Source organism: Trifolium pratense, linkage group LG5, assembly GCF_020283565.1.
Source record: "Trifolium pratense cultivar HEN17-A07 linkage group LG5, ARS_RC_1.1, whole genome shotgun sequence".
Taxonomy (NCBI): Eukaryota; Viridiplantae; Streptophyta; class Magnoliopsida; order Fabales; family Fabaceae; genus Trifolium; species Trifolium pratense.
Window position 1 is genome coordinate 6,986,931 of NC_060063.1, and position 16,902 is coordinate 7,003,832.

The 16,902-nt window shown below is 31.7% G+C and overlaps 2 protein-coding genes and 1 long non-coding RNA gene across 4 annotated transcripts; 2 read left to right on the forward strand and 1 right to left on the reverse strand.

Annotated features, from left to right (window-relative positions):
• Positions 1-2,496: 2,496 nt before the first annotated feature.
• Positions 2,497-4,447, reverse strand: LOC123887429. Its single transcript, XR_006801485.1, has 4 exons — positions 3,979-4,447; positions 3,172-3,276; positions 3,005-3,039; positions 2,497-2,786 (listed from the first exon to the last, which is right to left on the reverse strand). It is a non-coding gene; the product is annotated as an uncharacterized LOC123887429 (long non-coding RNA).
• Positions 4,448-4,798: 351 nt separating this feature from the next.
• Positions 4,799-8,320, forward strand: LOC123885056 (probable polygalacturonase At3g15720). Of its 2 annotated transcripts, none has more exons than XM_045934277.1 (7): positions 4,799-4,965; positions 5,450-5,587; positions 6,246-6,437; positions 6,791-6,998; positions 7,281-7,362; positions 7,456-7,564; positions 7,737-8,320. In XM_045934277.1, exons 1-7 carry the CDS (start codon positions 4,834-4,836, stop codon positions 8,067-8,069), a joined length of 1,194 nt encoding a protein of 397 aa, XP_045790233.1. In that variant the 5' UTR covers positions 4,799-4,833; the 3' UTR covers positions 8,070-8,320. The 2 variants fall into 2 exon arrangements, with proteins under 2 accessions (XP_045790233.1, XP_045790234.1); XM_045934278.1 differs by having other exon boundaries at positions 4,835-4,965; positions 5,472-5,587.
• Positions 8,321-10,699: 2,379 nt separating this feature from the next.
• On the forward strand, positions 10,700-15,469 carry LOC123884606 (beta-glucosidase BoGH3B-like). Its single transcript, XM_045933742.1, has 10 exons — positions 10,700-10,803; positions 11,313-11,550; positions 11,703-11,907; positions 12,317-12,407; positions 12,644-12,789; positions 13,212-13,455; positions 13,534-13,638; positions 13,742-13,924; positions 14,020-14,224; positions 14,859-15,469. Exons 2-10 carry the CDS (start codon positions 11,331-11,333, stop codon positions 15,344-15,346), a joined length of 1,887 nt encoding a protein of 628 aa, XP_045789698.1. The 5' UTR covers positions 10,700-10,803; positions 11,313-11,330; the 3' UTR covers positions 15,347-15,469.
• Positions 15,470-16,902: the final 1,433 nt, after the last annotated feature.

Genomic DNA, 16,902 nt, shown 5'->3' on the forward strand with positions numbered 1-16,902 from the left:
TTGAAGGGGGAAGGTGATTCAAGAAAAGACATTTTGAAGCTATTTATACAATTTTTATGCTACTTATTTTGTTACATCAAGTTCCCTGAATAAAAAATAAGAATAAGGAACGAGTTGTCCCCGAGAGCATTGCTCAATTGATAGAGACATTGCAAATTATTGCAGGGATCGGGGTTCGAACTCTGATACTATCATCCGCAAATTGCAAAGTGTGAAACATTGCTAACCTTTAACTGTGAAAAAGGCTGCGATCCACCGCTTTATGCATAAGTCTTGTTAGGCCTTCAACAACAATCAAGAAGAGAAACGGTAAATGAGGGTCTCCTTGCCAAATTCCTCCGTAGGACGACCATTGACCAAAATAGAGATAGAACTCCGAACTACACAGGCTCGAATCCATCGCCTCCATCCTTCTACAAATCCCATTCTAGCCATCATATATTCCAAAAAATTCCAATTCACCGTATCATAGCTCTTTAAAAATCTACTTTAAAAATCAAGCATTTATCTTTCCTTCTTTTTACCAAATCTATCAATTCATTGACAACCAACACACCATCAAATATATGCCTATTGGGTAGAAAAGCCGAATGGAATTTCAAAATTACTTTACCCAAAACTTTCTTCAATGTAGCCGCTAAGACCTTTGATAAAATCTTGTACAAACTAGAAACCAAACAAATAGGGCGATAATCCGATAAAGTTTGCGGATGATCTTTCTTGGTAAATGAGAGCAAAAAACGATGCAGTGATAGCCTTAGGGAGTGATGTACTACTATAAAATTCATGAAGGAAAGATATCACCTTTTATAATTTGGACCTAGGCATTTGGTACCATCACTACTCCAAATTGTCTCTTTAACTTCACTTGAAAAAGGTGTATTAACATGAGATTATCATCTTCAGAGAGGGATAGAAACTGAATCCCATTGAGATTCGGCCTGTTCTGCCATCTCTCTCTAAAATTATCCGCAAAAAAAATTCTTATTTAGTGTCTAATACGTCTTAAATAAGACTATTTCTATTGGATGAAACCTATTTGCAACAAAAATAAAATTAAAAATATTTAAGTTCGGATAAATTTCATATGAAAATCTCTATGCAGTAGAAATTAAAAACATTGTTGAAGAAATTAAAGTTCGAACTCCGAAATCACTACAAGAAAATCAGTTTATATCCACGGCCATTTTTGCCATTACCCACGGCTTCGCTATGAGTACATGAGATTTACCGACGGATTACCCACGGCATTGGTCCGTGGCATATTGTCTCGTTGGTAACTCAAGTACCCAAGAAAATGCCGTGGGTAAGCTACCCACGGCTTTTCCCACGTTATTATCCAAAACTTTGCCATGGATAGTTACCCATGGCAATACCATGAGTAGAGTATACCGACGGCTTTGCCATAGAAAGCCATAGAAAACATTTCTAGATACTTACCCACGGCTTTGCCATAGAAAAGCATTACCTACTGTATTACCGTGGGTAAGGTCAATTTTTTTTTTCATTTAAAAACAGCTGGTAGCAATTGTATGCTACTATCACATAACTTCATCCATTTTCACCCAACAAGATAACCAATACCAAACAAACAATAACTAAATTTAAAACAAAGCAAATTGAGTCATATCATCAAAAGATCATTTACTCAAACTAAAGTGTAGTGTTAACAAAAATTGACACTATTACAATTGTCAAAATAAACAAATAAGACACTTAACAATTTGGACAAAATATGTAGTCATAACAGTTTTTCCACTAGATGATTGGGCACATAGCTTAAGACGAGTCTTAGGGTCGATTGTGTTGATGGTTTGGGAGCCCTTACCATCTGCACCTTCTGAGGCCTGATGCAACTTATATCTTGTTCAACCCAAGATGAATCCTATGCACTGGTTTGAGTTCTTACAAAGACCTCGTCCACTGTGGGTACTTTACCCAACTCTGCAGCCTTTCATAAACATAAAACAAGACAAACTTTAGTTTTGTGCCAAACATTTCTTACATAGGAGAAAACTAGCTTTATGCTATTAACCATTATTTTATTAAGAACATGCAGATCCAAAGGAAGAATTGAGAAAGGAAGTAAGATACATTGCATACATACAAACTCAAAAGCGCCTAAGTCTTGTATGCTACCTTATACCATAAAAATAAGCATTGAACTGCTATTTGTGTTGAATTTAGATACATGTCTAACTGCATACATGTAAATTATGACCACAGGGCATCAATATTAGTGCACTAGAACCAATCATCTATCAATTTGCAACATTGAATCCAATTTGATGCATTGAGAAAGAAATAGTACATGAAAAACAATACAAAAAATGTAGACAGATTACTGTAAAGGAAGAAAAACAAAATGGAAATTCACCTCCGCTCCAACTATTGTTGCATAAGAACCAGCACTAAAATCACCAACATTAACATCACTTGTTTTGGCCCTGACTGACAAATCAATTTAAACAGACAAAGTGGACCTAAAAGTAAAAGTAAAAGAATGTCAAAATCCACAAACACAGATTAAATATAAAACTAACGAAAAGGAAAACAAGGAGTAATCGGCCAAAGATCAAAACACTTGCCGTGAGACAGGAGGATAACTGCATCATATAACTTTTTTTTTAAGAAAAATTTACGGCACAATCTATCTTGCACCAAGAAAACTTATGCAGTCAAGAGCTGGTACTGTGCCATGTCTTATTTTAGCAGCAGTTTAAACTTCCTGGCTGGCAAATACTAAAGCCAACCAGCTCGGCCCGCTGCATTATAACTTCATAAAACTGAAACAGAAAAAATACTAAAAATTACACACTCCATATCAAATATCAAAGATATCCAAATTTATTGAAACAATGACCATCAGAAAGTCCAATTTTGTCCTTCGTGTAACTTTATCCTAATACAATGATTGCATCAGAGCAAATCATACAAGAATAAAACATTGAATATTAGAAACATGCTGAAATTAAAACAAGTTGTTGTTCATAGAAAAACTCACCATGCATCCCATTTCTCCAACAGAAAAGAAACCATCTTGTGTTATTTTTGCAAATCAAAGGTAAAAAGAAATTAATTCTTAGGAGGAAAAACATATGGTTCAAATTTATCAAGAACAAAATCAAGTTCAAAGTAGGTAATGGGAGAAATTAATACAAGTGAACTAACCATTTCGTTTCACTCCCAAGTGTTTCAATAAAGCTTCTTCAATTTCGCGTGAACCTCGTATCATAAAAGGTGTTGTTCCACAGACCAATAGATGATATTTTCAACCTGAAAATTCAAAGGTGGTTGATCCAACATGTTTTGGCCTGTACTGTGAATTAGCAGCAATGAAAGTATTGCAGCAATATATGACTTCAACTAAATGATTGTGACTATTTATATAGAAGAATATTGTGCGCATCAATAACCAAACCTTGCTGCATGCATAGACTTAAAACATAGCATGGTACACATCACCACCACCATCAATAACAATCAAAGCCTTTTTCAAATGAAAAATGTCTGCTATATAAATCAACAGATGCAATAAATGGTCCTTATCAACAACAAAAATAAAAAAAATTGAAGTAGCCCAAGGCCTGAAAGTAGTACTTGTTGCTATATTGCTATTTTTTATTTGTATTCCATTCCACTTAGCTGGTTGTGATAGGAATATATCAATCAATGACCCATTGAAGAAACTTTGGGACAAATTTAAATGTACCTCTATTTTTCCATAGCTCAAAACCATGGTTAAGTAGTCACTAATCAGAAATCACAAAGGTAACCATTAAATTTCATATTTGGGAATTTTTTTCATATCACAAATGAACTTTTATAGGAAAAAAAATGTAAATTTGAAATCATATGAAAATTAAATTTAGGGTTTTCACTCCCAACAACAACAAAATCAATTCTCAGCTTCACACAACAAGATTATATCGATTAATTAGCAAAACATGAAGATTGAGTTGTAAGGATTAGACTCACTGTTCCGGTGGAGGGGGGACGAACAGAGAGAACGCAGCTGGGAAACGGAGAAAGTGGAGATGCTCTCTAGAGTGGAGAGGGTCGCCAGAACGAAGATGGTAGCCGGAGATGACAGGGTCGCTGGAATGGAGAGTGATAGGGATTTGTGATATGTCTTCCGTCCTTCGTTTCCTCAGTCTTTGGTAAAGTGAAGAAAAGTAACATGAAGAAAAGAAAGGTAAAGTGTAAGTAAATTAATAAAAAAAATTATTAAAATTATAATTTATACTTATATACAAATTTGTCGTGGGTAACTAAAATTTCATTTGGCGCCCAGCCCCTTCATTTGGTGGATGCAACATTTCCTTTAAAAAAGTGAGATGCAAACAAGTGATTTCTTAATTTCACGTTTTCAAAGGCTTTGCCGTGGGTAATACCCACGGAAAATGGCCGTGGGTAAAAACACCCTGGGTATGCACAACTTTTTTTGTAGTGAATTTTCCATTTCTTCAAATTTATAGTGTGCAAGTCTAATAGATCAACTCTTAATAAAAAACTCCTATATGTGCGCCTCAAATATGTCTTCACAACATTGGAGAGGCATAAAAAACCATTTATTTAAAATGTTGCTTGCAGAATTTGCAAAATGAACTTATAAAAAATAAATTAGTTATTAAATAGTCTTATTCATTAGTAGCAATTTTCTATAACAAAAGAAACCCGCAAAAACATGGAATAGGTAAGATTGAAGTATATAATATTTTTTTTTAAAAAATGTAACTAGTGTCATATGTTGACACATATACCTTTTCTCTACTCAGTACTCACACTTATATTACCTTTGTCTCACTTATATTTGGTTTAAAGTTAATAAAAATGAAATTTCAATTTGTTTCCTTTGTAATGTTTGTTGTTGTTGCTGCTGCTGCTGCTTCACCTTATACAAGTCCCAGCTTCAATGTTCTTGACTATGGTGCTGTTGGGAATGGCAAAAATGATGAAACAAGGGTATGTTTTCATTTGTTTCATATCATGTATCTTATTTAATTTAAAATAATACCAATTTTTAATGTCAATTAACATGTTGAAACTAAAATATGTTTGTAGTTCATTTATTATTTATTTTTTGTTTCCCATCTTCTTTAACATTCGAAGTTGATTTTTAGTAGTTGTTTGAAAGCGGAGATCGAACTCGACACCTTATGATGTTTTTTTTTATTTTTATTTTTTTTTGTGAAACTTTTAGTTCCAATGAAAAGGGAATTTCAGTATTCAGTGATCCACAACGAAGTAAGTAAAATCTGACTAAAAATTATTCTCATCAGAACTTCAAAGCTTCTTTATTCCTGGTGAAAACAATTTTTTGCCAGACTTTATTTACGTCGTGGTCGAATCGTGTATTATCGGAGTCCCTCTTTTCCCGAGAACTAGAGGGTTAGTAAAAAAAATGTCTCAGACATATAAATTTACTAACTAGTGGAAACTTATAAAGGCTTTTATGGATGCATGGAAAGATACATGTAGTGAAGTTCATGACAACCCAACACTTCTGATACCTAAAGGAAAAACATTCATGTTGCAGCCGATGTGGTTTCAAGGTCCTTGCAACTCTGCAACCATTTATATAAAGGTAAAATAACAATCTAACTATCTATTTTATTATAATTGCTTCAAAACAAAAATCTATTTATTATAATAAAGTTTTCCTAATGACAAAATTAATTCACGCAAAGTTAGATCATCTAGAAAAAAAAAAATTCTGCAATTTTTATTATTGATAATCCATGAGATTATGATAAAATATATGTACTAAATAATAAAATTGAAATTTCAATTAATAATTCTTCCTACTAACCACATAATTATTTGTTAAGTTTTATTCTCCTAAGAATCAATAATATATGAGTCCGTTTGATCTGCAAAATGTATGTACTGAACAGAACAATACAGGACAGTATAAGACAGAACAACACAGCACAAGACAAACATTTAAGGTATTGAACAAATTTTGTGTTGTGCGATGTTTGGTGGGTAAAATATTATTTTGGTATTTTAGACAACTTGTTCAGAGGATAAAAAATTGTCTCGTGGTTCATTGGGAGACAAAAAATTTTAGGTTTGTTTTGTCCCTTGGTCCCGAATCTGTCTAGTACCAGAAACAATTTTAAAATCAAACACAGTACAGCTAAAATTATCTTGTTCAATCCCTTAATTTTTAGCAGATCAAACGCATGGATTTTACAATCAATATATATCCAATTTATCATGTGCATTGTTTGACTTTGTAGATTGAGGGAACTATCATAGCCCCAAACAACATTAAGGCTTGGAAATGGCCCAATAACATTGACAGACTCACATGGATCCGTTTCATAGAGATAAGTGGGCTTGTGGTTTATGGTGGTGGACTCATTGATGGAAAAGGTGCTTCATGGTGGGATTGCTATTCTAATACCAAGTGTGAAAGTGAAAATCCAACGGTAAGTTTTGTCTATGTAAAATCGACTCGTTAACTACTACAAATTTATCTCATTAAAATTATTATATACATGAAATATATACTTATTCACTTTAAAAAGTGAAATTCTAACCACTAAACTACTTGACAAAAAAAATAAATATAAATATCAAAATTTCAACTTAATTCTAAAACAAAAATATACCAATTGTTTCTACCAAAAAAAAAAAAAAAATACCAATTGTCCTAATAAAATGCAAGGGATAATTAAGCTAATAGTTATGCATATCATAAAAACATCCAAAAAATAAACTTTTCAAAAAACAAGAGTGTAATAAATTTTTACAGTTATATTTTTTGTGATAAATTGTGCAGGCTCTGCATTTTCATGCATGTGAAAATCTAATTCTAAGGCAATTGACTCACATAAATAGCCCAAGAAATCATATAAGTTTGAATGCATGTCATGGCTCACACATCTCTGAACTACATATTATTGCACCAAATGAAAGCCCAAACACTGATGGGATTGACATTGCAGAATCATCAAATATCATCATTGAGAATTCAAAGATTGAAACTGGTAAGTCACATTTTTTTTTGGAGATGTTTGTTTTGGTTAAAAAAATAAAATTTACCATTATTTTTAAGTTATAGTTTTCACATTTATGTTTACATACTAGAAAACTATCACATTCTTAATAATCTTAAAATGTATTATTCTAACATTATAGGACACATACTATCCATGTCTTGTTTACATACTAGACTTTATAGGATACATACATTCATCCATGATGATAGAAAGTAACAATAATCATCTGATTCTCAATATATATTGTTTCCGTTCGTTATGTTAATTAAGGTGATGATTGTATTGCCATTAATCACGGTTCGAGTTCAATTGACATTGTTGGAATTTTTTGTGGACCTGGCCATGGAATAAGGTTAGTTCAAGTTAATTGTCTGCTTTCAACATACAATAATCAAGAGTTTTGGTCAATAATGAAAATCTTTGGGATGCATTGTTGATTATATAGTGTGGGGAGCCTAGGAAGAAATGGAGCTCAAGAATCGGTGGAAAAGATATATGTGCGAAATTGCACTTTCAATGGGACAACAAATGGAGCCAGAATCAAGACATGGATAGTAAGTTATTAGACATATTTATTATTTTTTTCCAAACATAATCATATTAGTTTGCATTGAAATATGAAAAATCAAATATAAAAGAAGAGTTTCACAAAGGCGAAATGACATTAATTTCTCTCACGATCAAATTGTAGCTAAAAGACACTTTGGTGTTTTGTGTGTTCTTTAGGGAGGACAAGGGTATGCAAGAAAAGTCACATTTGAGGATATAATAGTAATTGAAGCTAACAATCCTGTGATTATTGATCAAGAATACAATCCGTACGATAGTGTATATGCAGTGAAAGTGAGTGATGTTACTTTTCGCAACATAAGAGGAACATCAATTTCTAAGCATGCAATTCAATTACATTGTGATGAAGCCCTAAGTTGCACAAACATTATACTTGAAGGGATTAATATAACATCTTCAATAGGAGAGGAAGTTCATGCATCATGTAAAAATGTAAATGGGATATGCACTTCATGTATTCCATATGTTCCATGTCTTTTTCAAGAGTGACCAAGTTTTTGTGGCATTTGTGTCCTTGTTTGTCTTGTCTTGAGATCCAATGTAGGCCTCTACATAGATTCTCATTTTCCTAGTAATTTTATTTTTATTTTTTATTTTATTTCCATAGTAAACTCACTAACTAGGACTAGATGGTATGGTCTAAGGAGATTTTGATAGACCTTAAATTATTTTAACTTATTGTAATTTCAATTGTATTATAGTTGGGACGAGTTTAGGTATCAAACATTGTTTTTTAATCATTATTATTATATTATGTTGATAATATATAATTACTAATTAATATAAAGATTAATAAGATTAATAATGATGGTAATTTCTTATATCTTTTTTTACTGATTTTTATAAAAAAAAAGTTAAGTATCATACATATTGGGTTATAAATTTTTTTTTGTACATATAAAATATCAGCTTTATTTATTTATTTTTTCTTCAACTTTTATTCAAAGTCTCTATTAATGTTTCTTTTAAATTTTTGTTCCCCGCATATTTTCTGTTGGTGTTAGTTGAAAATATGTATGATGAAAATTCTCACATTGCTTAGATTTATGAAAATTGCCTTAAAATGTGTTTATGCAAGATTTTTTTTTTATAGCTCAAGATTAATAATTTAATATATATATATATATATATAAAAGATAATTACACTTGAATGGAAGTCAAACGGACAACAAGTTAGTGCAAGATTTGGTTTGTTTTTAAACTGAATATATTTAAAAACAAGGGTTCGTATTTTTGGCAAGAATTTGTTTTCTTAAACTGAATATGTTTCAAAACAAAGTGATATTGAATTAGAAGATGCACCAGTTAAAAGCACTTTAAACTTATATTTGACCGATTTTTTTGCTTCTTATACTCTTATGTTACAATGTTGTGAGATATAGTTAGATATTTGTTTTGCAGAAAGTACGTGTAGGGGGTTGTGGGATGGTTGATGGTAATCTATATGTGTTGTAATAATTTTTACATAGTGTTATTCTTTGGTTGTCATTTGACAACAGTCGTAATTTTTTCTTCGAATCGGAGTTTCCACATTATTATTCTTGTATTCTCACCTATAGTGATTCATGTCTAAATCTAATATAAGTTTATTCTATTGGATTCAATACAAGTACACTAAATCTTATGGCTAATGAGTGTCCCTTTTTAAGTATTTTTTTTTTTTTTTACAATCATCTTTTAAGTATTTTAAATAATGAGTTTTATGAAATTTAATTTTTATGAAAATATGTGAAGTCAATACACTGAAAATTGAAATGTTTAAATTTTGAATAAGTATTGCTTTAAATGGAAATGTTTAAAGATTGTCCCGGGTAGGCATGACAATAAAATCCATACTCGCGGGTACCCACCCAAATCATACCCGCTTTGACGGGAAAAACCCGAGTTGATTGGGTTTGGGTTTTCCACGATTTCAAAAGATGGGTTTGGGACGGGTAATGGGTACATTGATATCCACCCCGAACCCGCCCCGCTTATACTAAAAATTAGATTTCACCTCTTTTAAATTAGAAACGCTTAAACAATCTCTAAAATTACGTTCATATATTTATTTTTTATTTTAATTTGAGAGAAATACTAAAATTTTGGACATTTAACTTTTGGACATTTTAATTTGAGAGAAATACTAAAAAAATATTGTTGAGAGAAAATAATTTTGGACATTTAACCTTTTTTTAATAAAAAAATACTAAAATATAATCTAAATTCATGTGGAAAGAGGCGTAATAGGGATACCCGAAACCCGATGGGATACCCGATCTCCGTTGAGTATGAGGTTGGGGTTATCATTTTTATCCCTGCTCGAATTTGGGATGAGTTTGGGGAAACCAGAACTTTATGGGTTTGGGTTTGGGGAGGACAAAACCCGTCCCCGCCCCGCCCCATTGCCATGCCTAGTCCCGAGGACACTAGTTAGTATTTTTCATTATTTAAATTATAATAAAGAGTAACCACATATTTAGGTTTCATTCAAGTTTTATTCTTTTTTCATCTGGTTTTGTTTTAATCTCATCTTAGTGCGGTTTTTGTTTTTATTTCTCATTTTGGTACGATGTTTATTTATTATTTCTATTTTGGTATAATGTTTGTTTTGTTCAGATTAGCAGATTTGCTTCGATCCATGATTCGAATCCAATCGCCATAATAATGCAATATCCCTACCAATAGAGATATGCTCGCTGGGTCTTCAAAAAAAAAAAAAGAGATATGCTCGCTGGGACTAAAAAGTTAAACTTTTTGCTTATAAAAAAAAAAAAAAAGTTAAACTTTAATATATTGAATGTAAATTTAATTAAAATTTTAAGATCTTTTACATTCGTTATAAGCTAATCACTGAGTCAGCAATGAGAGATCTTGCCATCATGTTAGTCAGTTTGAATTCTAAAATTATCTCTTCCGCAAATATTTGACGTAATCATCACTAAAATTGAGACAATGTTCAAAATTGTCCATAGTTGATCTAATAATAATTAAATTTGAAAAAGATCTAAACAAATCCAAATTTAAAAGGAACGCTTGTTTTGGTATTATTTAATTGAGATAAGGATGAATCGTAACAGCTTCCATTTTAGGCTCTTTTTTTTTGTCTATTTATATACCACACTTTTCATTTACTTTTCCATTCTTATTCTTGGGAAAGAAAACTTTTCTGTTTCTTGCTCATTTTTTTTCTCTAACATTGTAGATCTAGCAAAAAGCTTATTTTGTACAAACTAGTATATTGGTAGGCATCATTTTCTTTTTTCACTTTTACACTTTTAATGTTGATTTGTTGCCGAAAAGAAATTATCAGCTTGTGATTTTATGATACAGTCAGCTGCAGATAGTTAGACTAGAGAAAATAAAATCTTAGTCTAAAAGTCTAGCGCTGATTGTACCATAAAGCTGTTCGCAAGGATATTAAGTCCTTGTGTTTTTGTTTATTAGTTGCAATTGTATGATTTTATTTTGCACTAATTGATGAATGGTTGTATTCTATGATTTTATTTTATTTTTAAAATTTCCAAATTCCAAATTTGGACTAGTTGTTTGGTTTCATTCATGACAAAGTTGTTTTTTCTTTTTGTTTGATGGACATGTTTATGTCTTTGTCCCTTTTCTTTGTCTTCTCTAGAACTTTTAATTTGGATTTTGCTATTGTCTTCTCTAGAACAGTTTTTTGTCTTCTCTAAATCATGTTTATAATTGATTGTATTTATACCATAATTTTTGACTTGTGATTTTATTGTGAAGTTGTTTTTAGAGGAAGAAATGGCAAAAGGTACAATCTTTTTAGTGGGAATTATGCTTTTGCACTGTTTGGTAGCTATGGCAGAAGTTGAGTATTTGAAATACAAAGATCCAAAACAACCTTTGAATACTCGAATCAAGGATCTTATGGACAGAATGACATTGGAAGAGAAAATTGGTCAGATGGTTCAGATTGAACGTGTTAATGCTACTGCTGATGTTATGAAAAAGTATTTTATTGGTAAGTGTTTTTTTTTTTCTTTCTATAATTATCTTTTAATTTAAAAAATGGTTCAATCATTAACAATTCAATTTAATTTTACCGAATTGTTATATAATGGTTCAATTCGGTTCAATTAGGAATATATTTATATTTTTGATTTTTTTTTATAGGAAGTGTTCTAAGTGGTGGTGGAAGTGTTCCTAAGGTAAATGCAACTGCAAAGGATTGGGTTGATATGATAAATAAAATTCAAAATGGTGCATTATCAAGTAGGCTTGGAATTCCAATGATATATGGAGTTGATGCTGTTCATGGCCATAACAATGTCTATAATGCAACTATTTTTCCTCACAATGTTGGTCTAGGAGCTACAAGGTAAATGTTACATTTTTTTTTTGTGTGAAATATTTAAATTATGTTTATTTGGCGAAAATATGGTTTATTTTTTATTTTAAAAAAATATTTTAATTTTAATTTGTTAATAAAATATAAAACTATTGAAATAAACAAGTGTGATGGAGAAAAGATAAAATGTCAGTTAAAGATGATGTATTTATGATGAAAATAATGGAAATTTTCATTTTATTTTTAAAATATACAGACAATTATTCACCTTAGAGTAAAATTAACTTACATTTTAAAAAATAAAAATAAAAAATTTCTTTTTCTTTTAATCAGTAATTTTTGAGTATTGAAGATTTCTTTTTGACTGTACTTAATTCAATTCCAACTTGAAGTTTCATTGAATCTTTGTATTGATGATGAAGTTTAATTTAATCTGCAGGGATCCTCAACTAGTGAAGAAGATTGGTGAAGCAACTGCGCTTGAATCCAGAGCAACTGGAATTCCATATGTTTTTGCGCCTTGCATCGCGGTAATTTAGATAATGAAAATTACACATCACCTATTTGTCCACCGTAGATCACGGAAAATAATAGTTGGCTTAAGTATCACATTCGTCCCTCTATGTAGTGATACAGGGACTAAAACCAAAAGAGCGCATACATACAGAGACGAACAGACGAATGTGATATTTAAGCCTTAATAGATTGTTCAAAATTTGTTGTAGTGCATTTTTTTTATCTTATAATCTATGTGTTTGTATAATAGGTATGTAGAGATCCAAGATGGGGTAGATGTTATGAAAGTTATAGTGAAGATCATAAAATAGTTCAAGCTATGACTGAAATAATTCCAGGATTGCAAGGTGATGTCCCTGCAAATTCGCCAAAGGGTGTTCCATTTGTTGCTGGAAAGTAAGATTTCATGATACTTGGAGTTTTATAGCATTATTTGCTATCTAATTACCTTAAGATTTGATAAAATAAAATAGGGTTAATAGGTTTTTAACCCGCTGTTGGCGAGTTTTGGTATACCCCTGCAAAAAAAATTGGATTACCCCTGTAATGTGAAGATTCTCTAGTTTATCCCCTCATAGAAAATGTTGACCAAAGATTCCACAAAAATGATGACGTGGCATGGTCAGTTAGGGGTTAACCAAAACTCGCTAACAATACAAGGGACCAAAGAATGGAATCTTAAGTCAACATTTTCCTTGAGAGGGTAAACCAGAGAATCTTAAGAACTCATGATGTTGTTGCAGTTTTATATCCTTATTTCCTATCTAATTACCTTATGTTAGTGTTTGAATTAATTTGTTGCCATTTGTTTTGCACAGAAACAAAGTTGCAGCTTGTGCTAAGCATTTTGTTGGTGATGGTGGAACAACAAAAGGAATCAATGAAAACAACACAGTTGTAACTAGACATGAATTGCTTAGCATTCACATGCCAGCATACTATAACTCAATTATTCAAGGTGTCTCAACCATCATGGTCTCTTACTCAAGCTGGAATGGAGAAAAGATGCATGCTAACCGCGATTTAGTCACCGACTTTCTCAAGAACACACTCCGTTTCAGGGTATAATACTTTAACCTAATGTTCTTTTCGATCAACCAATCGTATAATATATGCTTAAAATTCTATGTTTTCATGCAGGGTTTTGTCATATCAGATTATGAGGGAATTGATAGGATAACGTCGCCTCCTCATGCTAACTACACGTATTCAATTGAAACCGCAGTCAATGCTGGTCTTGACATGGTAAATTATGAGTTTTGCAAGTTTGTTGATTAGCAATTTTTTATCAATAAAAATCGAACTCGGTACCCTGAAGTTTATAATACTTACTCTTATTATGGTGCAGATAATGATTCCTTATAACTACCCAGAATTCATCGATGGCCTAACCTTACTAGTGAAAAATAATTTTGTACCTATTAGTAGAATTGATGATGCAGTGAAGAGAATTTTGAGAGTTAAATTTGTGATGGGATTATTTGAAAATCCATTGGCTGATTATAGTTTTGTCGATCAGCTTGGAAGTCAGGTTAGTCCATCAGCTCAGGTTTAAATATGATTTTAGTCCCTACAGAGTATATTTATATTATAATGATAAATTAAATTGGAACAATAATTTGACAGGAGCATAGAGAAATAGCTAGAGAAGCTGTGAGGAAATCATTGGTACTATTAAAGAATGGTAAAAATGTTGATAAGCCAATACTTCCTCTTCCTAAAAAGGCTTCAAAAGTACTTGTTGCTGGAAGCCATGCTGATAATCTAGGATATCAATGTGGTGGATGGACTATTGAATGGCAAGGAGTTGATGGAAACAACTTTACTAGTGGTATACACTAAACCCTTACAACTTTTTTAGTTTGTTTTTTTACTCTATCTTGAACCTCCTTAAATTAGTGTTTTAAAAACAAAACCGAACGTTGAATCTTGAACTTCTCTTAATTAGGGTTCGGTCATTTTAGTTGTTTGGTTTCTGTTTTATCCTGGTTCAAAGGTTTTAAAGCAATTGAACCATGATCGAGAGGTCTTGTCGGTTCAATATCAATTTGGTTTTTAAAACATTGGTTTACATACAACCACCTCTATTTTGTAAAACTCATTAATTGCATACACCACCTCCCCTTAGGAAATGTGTCCATTTTCTCCGAAAAAATAAGGGTGACGAGTATTCAATAATTACAAAATAGTAGTGAATGTGCCATTTTAGGGTGCATTAAGGAGGTGAATGCATTTTTTTTTATCAATCTTATCAAATAGTAGCGCTATAGCTAGCGAAATTTAGACAAATTGCTATTTTTCTGCGATATTCAAATTTGTACAAAGTGTTGTAAAAAATCGTCATTATTGCAATGCTAGCATTGTAGCATAGTAGAACTTAAAAAACAACTATTTTCCACAATCTATGATTGACAACATTGATATTCCTAACATATAATGTTAACATGGCTCAACTGATATAACAGGTACCACAATTTTAAGTGCTATTAAAAACACAGTTGACAAAGACACAGAGGTAGTGTACCAAGAAAATCCTTCTTTAGACTATGTAAAATCAAATGATTTTTCATATGCAATTGTGGTAGTCGGAGAGACACCATATGCTGAAACAAAAGGTGACAGCTTAAACTTGACAATTTCCGGTAACGGAACACAAACAATAAACAATGTATGCGGCGGAGTCAAATGTGTTGTCGTGTTAATCACGGGTAGACCAGTGGTTATTCAACCATATGTTGACACAATTGATGGGCTTGTTGCTGCTTGGCTTCCTGGTAGTGAAGGTTATGGTGTTACAGATGTTTTGTTTGGTGATTATGGATTTAGTGGTAAACTTCCAAGGACATGGTTTAAGACTGTTGATCAGTTACCTATGAATGTTGGTGATTCTCATTATGATCCTTTGTTTCCATTTGGATTTGGTCTTACAACTAAAGGGAATAAGGCTACCTAGGAATTAAATTATTAAACTTTGTTGAAACATTTTTCTCTTTTACTCTTTTACATGACACCACATTGGTGTTGTAATATGTCTTTGTAATTGGTGAAATTAATAAAAGTTATGTTATGCCTGAAATATTTACAAGTCTCTTGGCCACTTTTCATATATATTAATTAGGGTAAATGGTTGTTTATCCTCTGCAAAGTTAGTGAAATTTGATTTACTTTCCTGTGTAAATTTTTTTTCTTTTTACCCCTGCAATATGAAGATCTCTCATTTTGCTTCCTGAATGGACAACCAAATATCTTTTTTATTACTTTTTTCCTACCTTTCTCACCCTCATCGTCCTCATCCCCATTGTCCTTTTCTTTCTTATTTGTCCTGTTTTGTGCTATTTTATCTTGTATTATTCTATTCATACATATTTTTTACAAATCAATCAAACACTAGTATTGTCTTTTTCTAATTTACATGTTCAAATTTACATTGGTGTTGTCAGTTTTCTAATTGCTAAAATTAATAAAAGATATTTATCTTTAAGTAAAGAACCTTAAAAAGGTTTGCATATATGTAAAACAAAGAACATGAGAGAATGAATAGTGGTTTGTGTATTAAAATTTCAAACATAATTATAAATATACATAGCTTTGATAAGTCCTCGCCATGAAACCAAATTAATTCTTGTTAATATTCACTTTGCTAAAGCACAAATTAATTATGAGCTTCACAAAAAGATTGATAGCTAAGAAACCAAGCCTGCATTATTAAATAACAAAATAAAATCACCATAATAGTCTTATTGAACCAAGGCTTCAGATTCAACAAAGAACAAGTTACTAGAAAATCATATAATTTGTTCTTTGGAAAATTATAAACATTAAACTAGTTATAAGTGAACCCTACAACAGTCAACCTATAAGTCAAATGAAACCAAACAAGTATATACAAATTATATGATATATGAGAGTAATCGGTCAATTTAGTCCCTAAATTATCACTCTCTCACCAACTTAGTCCCTAAACTATTAAAAACAACTAAAAGTTCCCTAATCTATTTTTCATCCGTCAATTTAGTCCGCGGTTAACTTGTCTATAAACCCTAAAATATTATTACCCTTTCTTCTTCCACGTGCTTCGACGAAAACAACCACCCTGCTCGCCGCCAACCACTCCACTCTCCGGCAACAACCGTTTTGCACGCAACGAAAATATAACCTCTAGTCGCGGCTAAAAATAAGTCTGTTTTTTGTTCTCACTTTTGTAAATTTATAAGGGTTTGTGATTTTGTTTTATCCCTTTGAAGTTTATGTTGTGATCTCTTGTTTCTTGCGGGTCTGAGAGTTTTTTATCCTTCTACTCCTTTACTTCTGTTATTATAAGGAATGTTGTGGGGTGTGTTAGTGTGTATAATGATGACATAAAGGGTACAAAAGTGCCATTGTATGTAGTATGCTAACAAAGTCTTATTAAATTCGAATTCGAATTTCAAATTTCAAGTTCAGAGAGGTGTTCCCACCCAAATTCAAAGTTCAAAAAGAGGTGTTCCCACCCAAATTCAAAGTTCAAAT

Excerpts from the sequence above, each read along its gene's own strand:
- LOC123885056 (XM_045934277.1), top strand. The coding sequence starts at position 4,834 with ATGAAATTTCAATTTGTTTCCTTTGTAATGTTTGTTGTTGTTGCTGCT. Across the intron at positions 6,438-6,790 it reads GTGAAAGTGAAAATCCAACG|GCTCTGCATTTTCATGCATG; the intron begins GTAAGTTTTGTC and ends TAAATTGTGCAG. Across the intron at positions 7,565-7,736 it reads CCAGAATCAAGACATGGATA|GGAGGACAAGGGTATGCAAG; the intron begins GTAAGTTATTAG and ends TGTGTTCTTTAG.
- LOC123884606 (XM_045933742.1), top strand. The coding sequence starts at position 11,331 with ATGGCAAAAGGTACAATCTTTTTAGTGGGAATTATGCTTTTGCACTGT. Across the intron at positions 12,408-12,643 it reads TTTTTGCGCCTTGCATCGCG|GTATGTAGAGATCCAAGATG; the intron begins GTAATTTAGATA and ends TTTGTATAATAG. Across the intron at positions 12,790-13,211 it reads GTTCCATTTGTTGCTGGAAA|AAACAAAGTTGCAGCTTGTG; the intron begins GTAAGATTTCAT and ends TGTTTTGCACAG.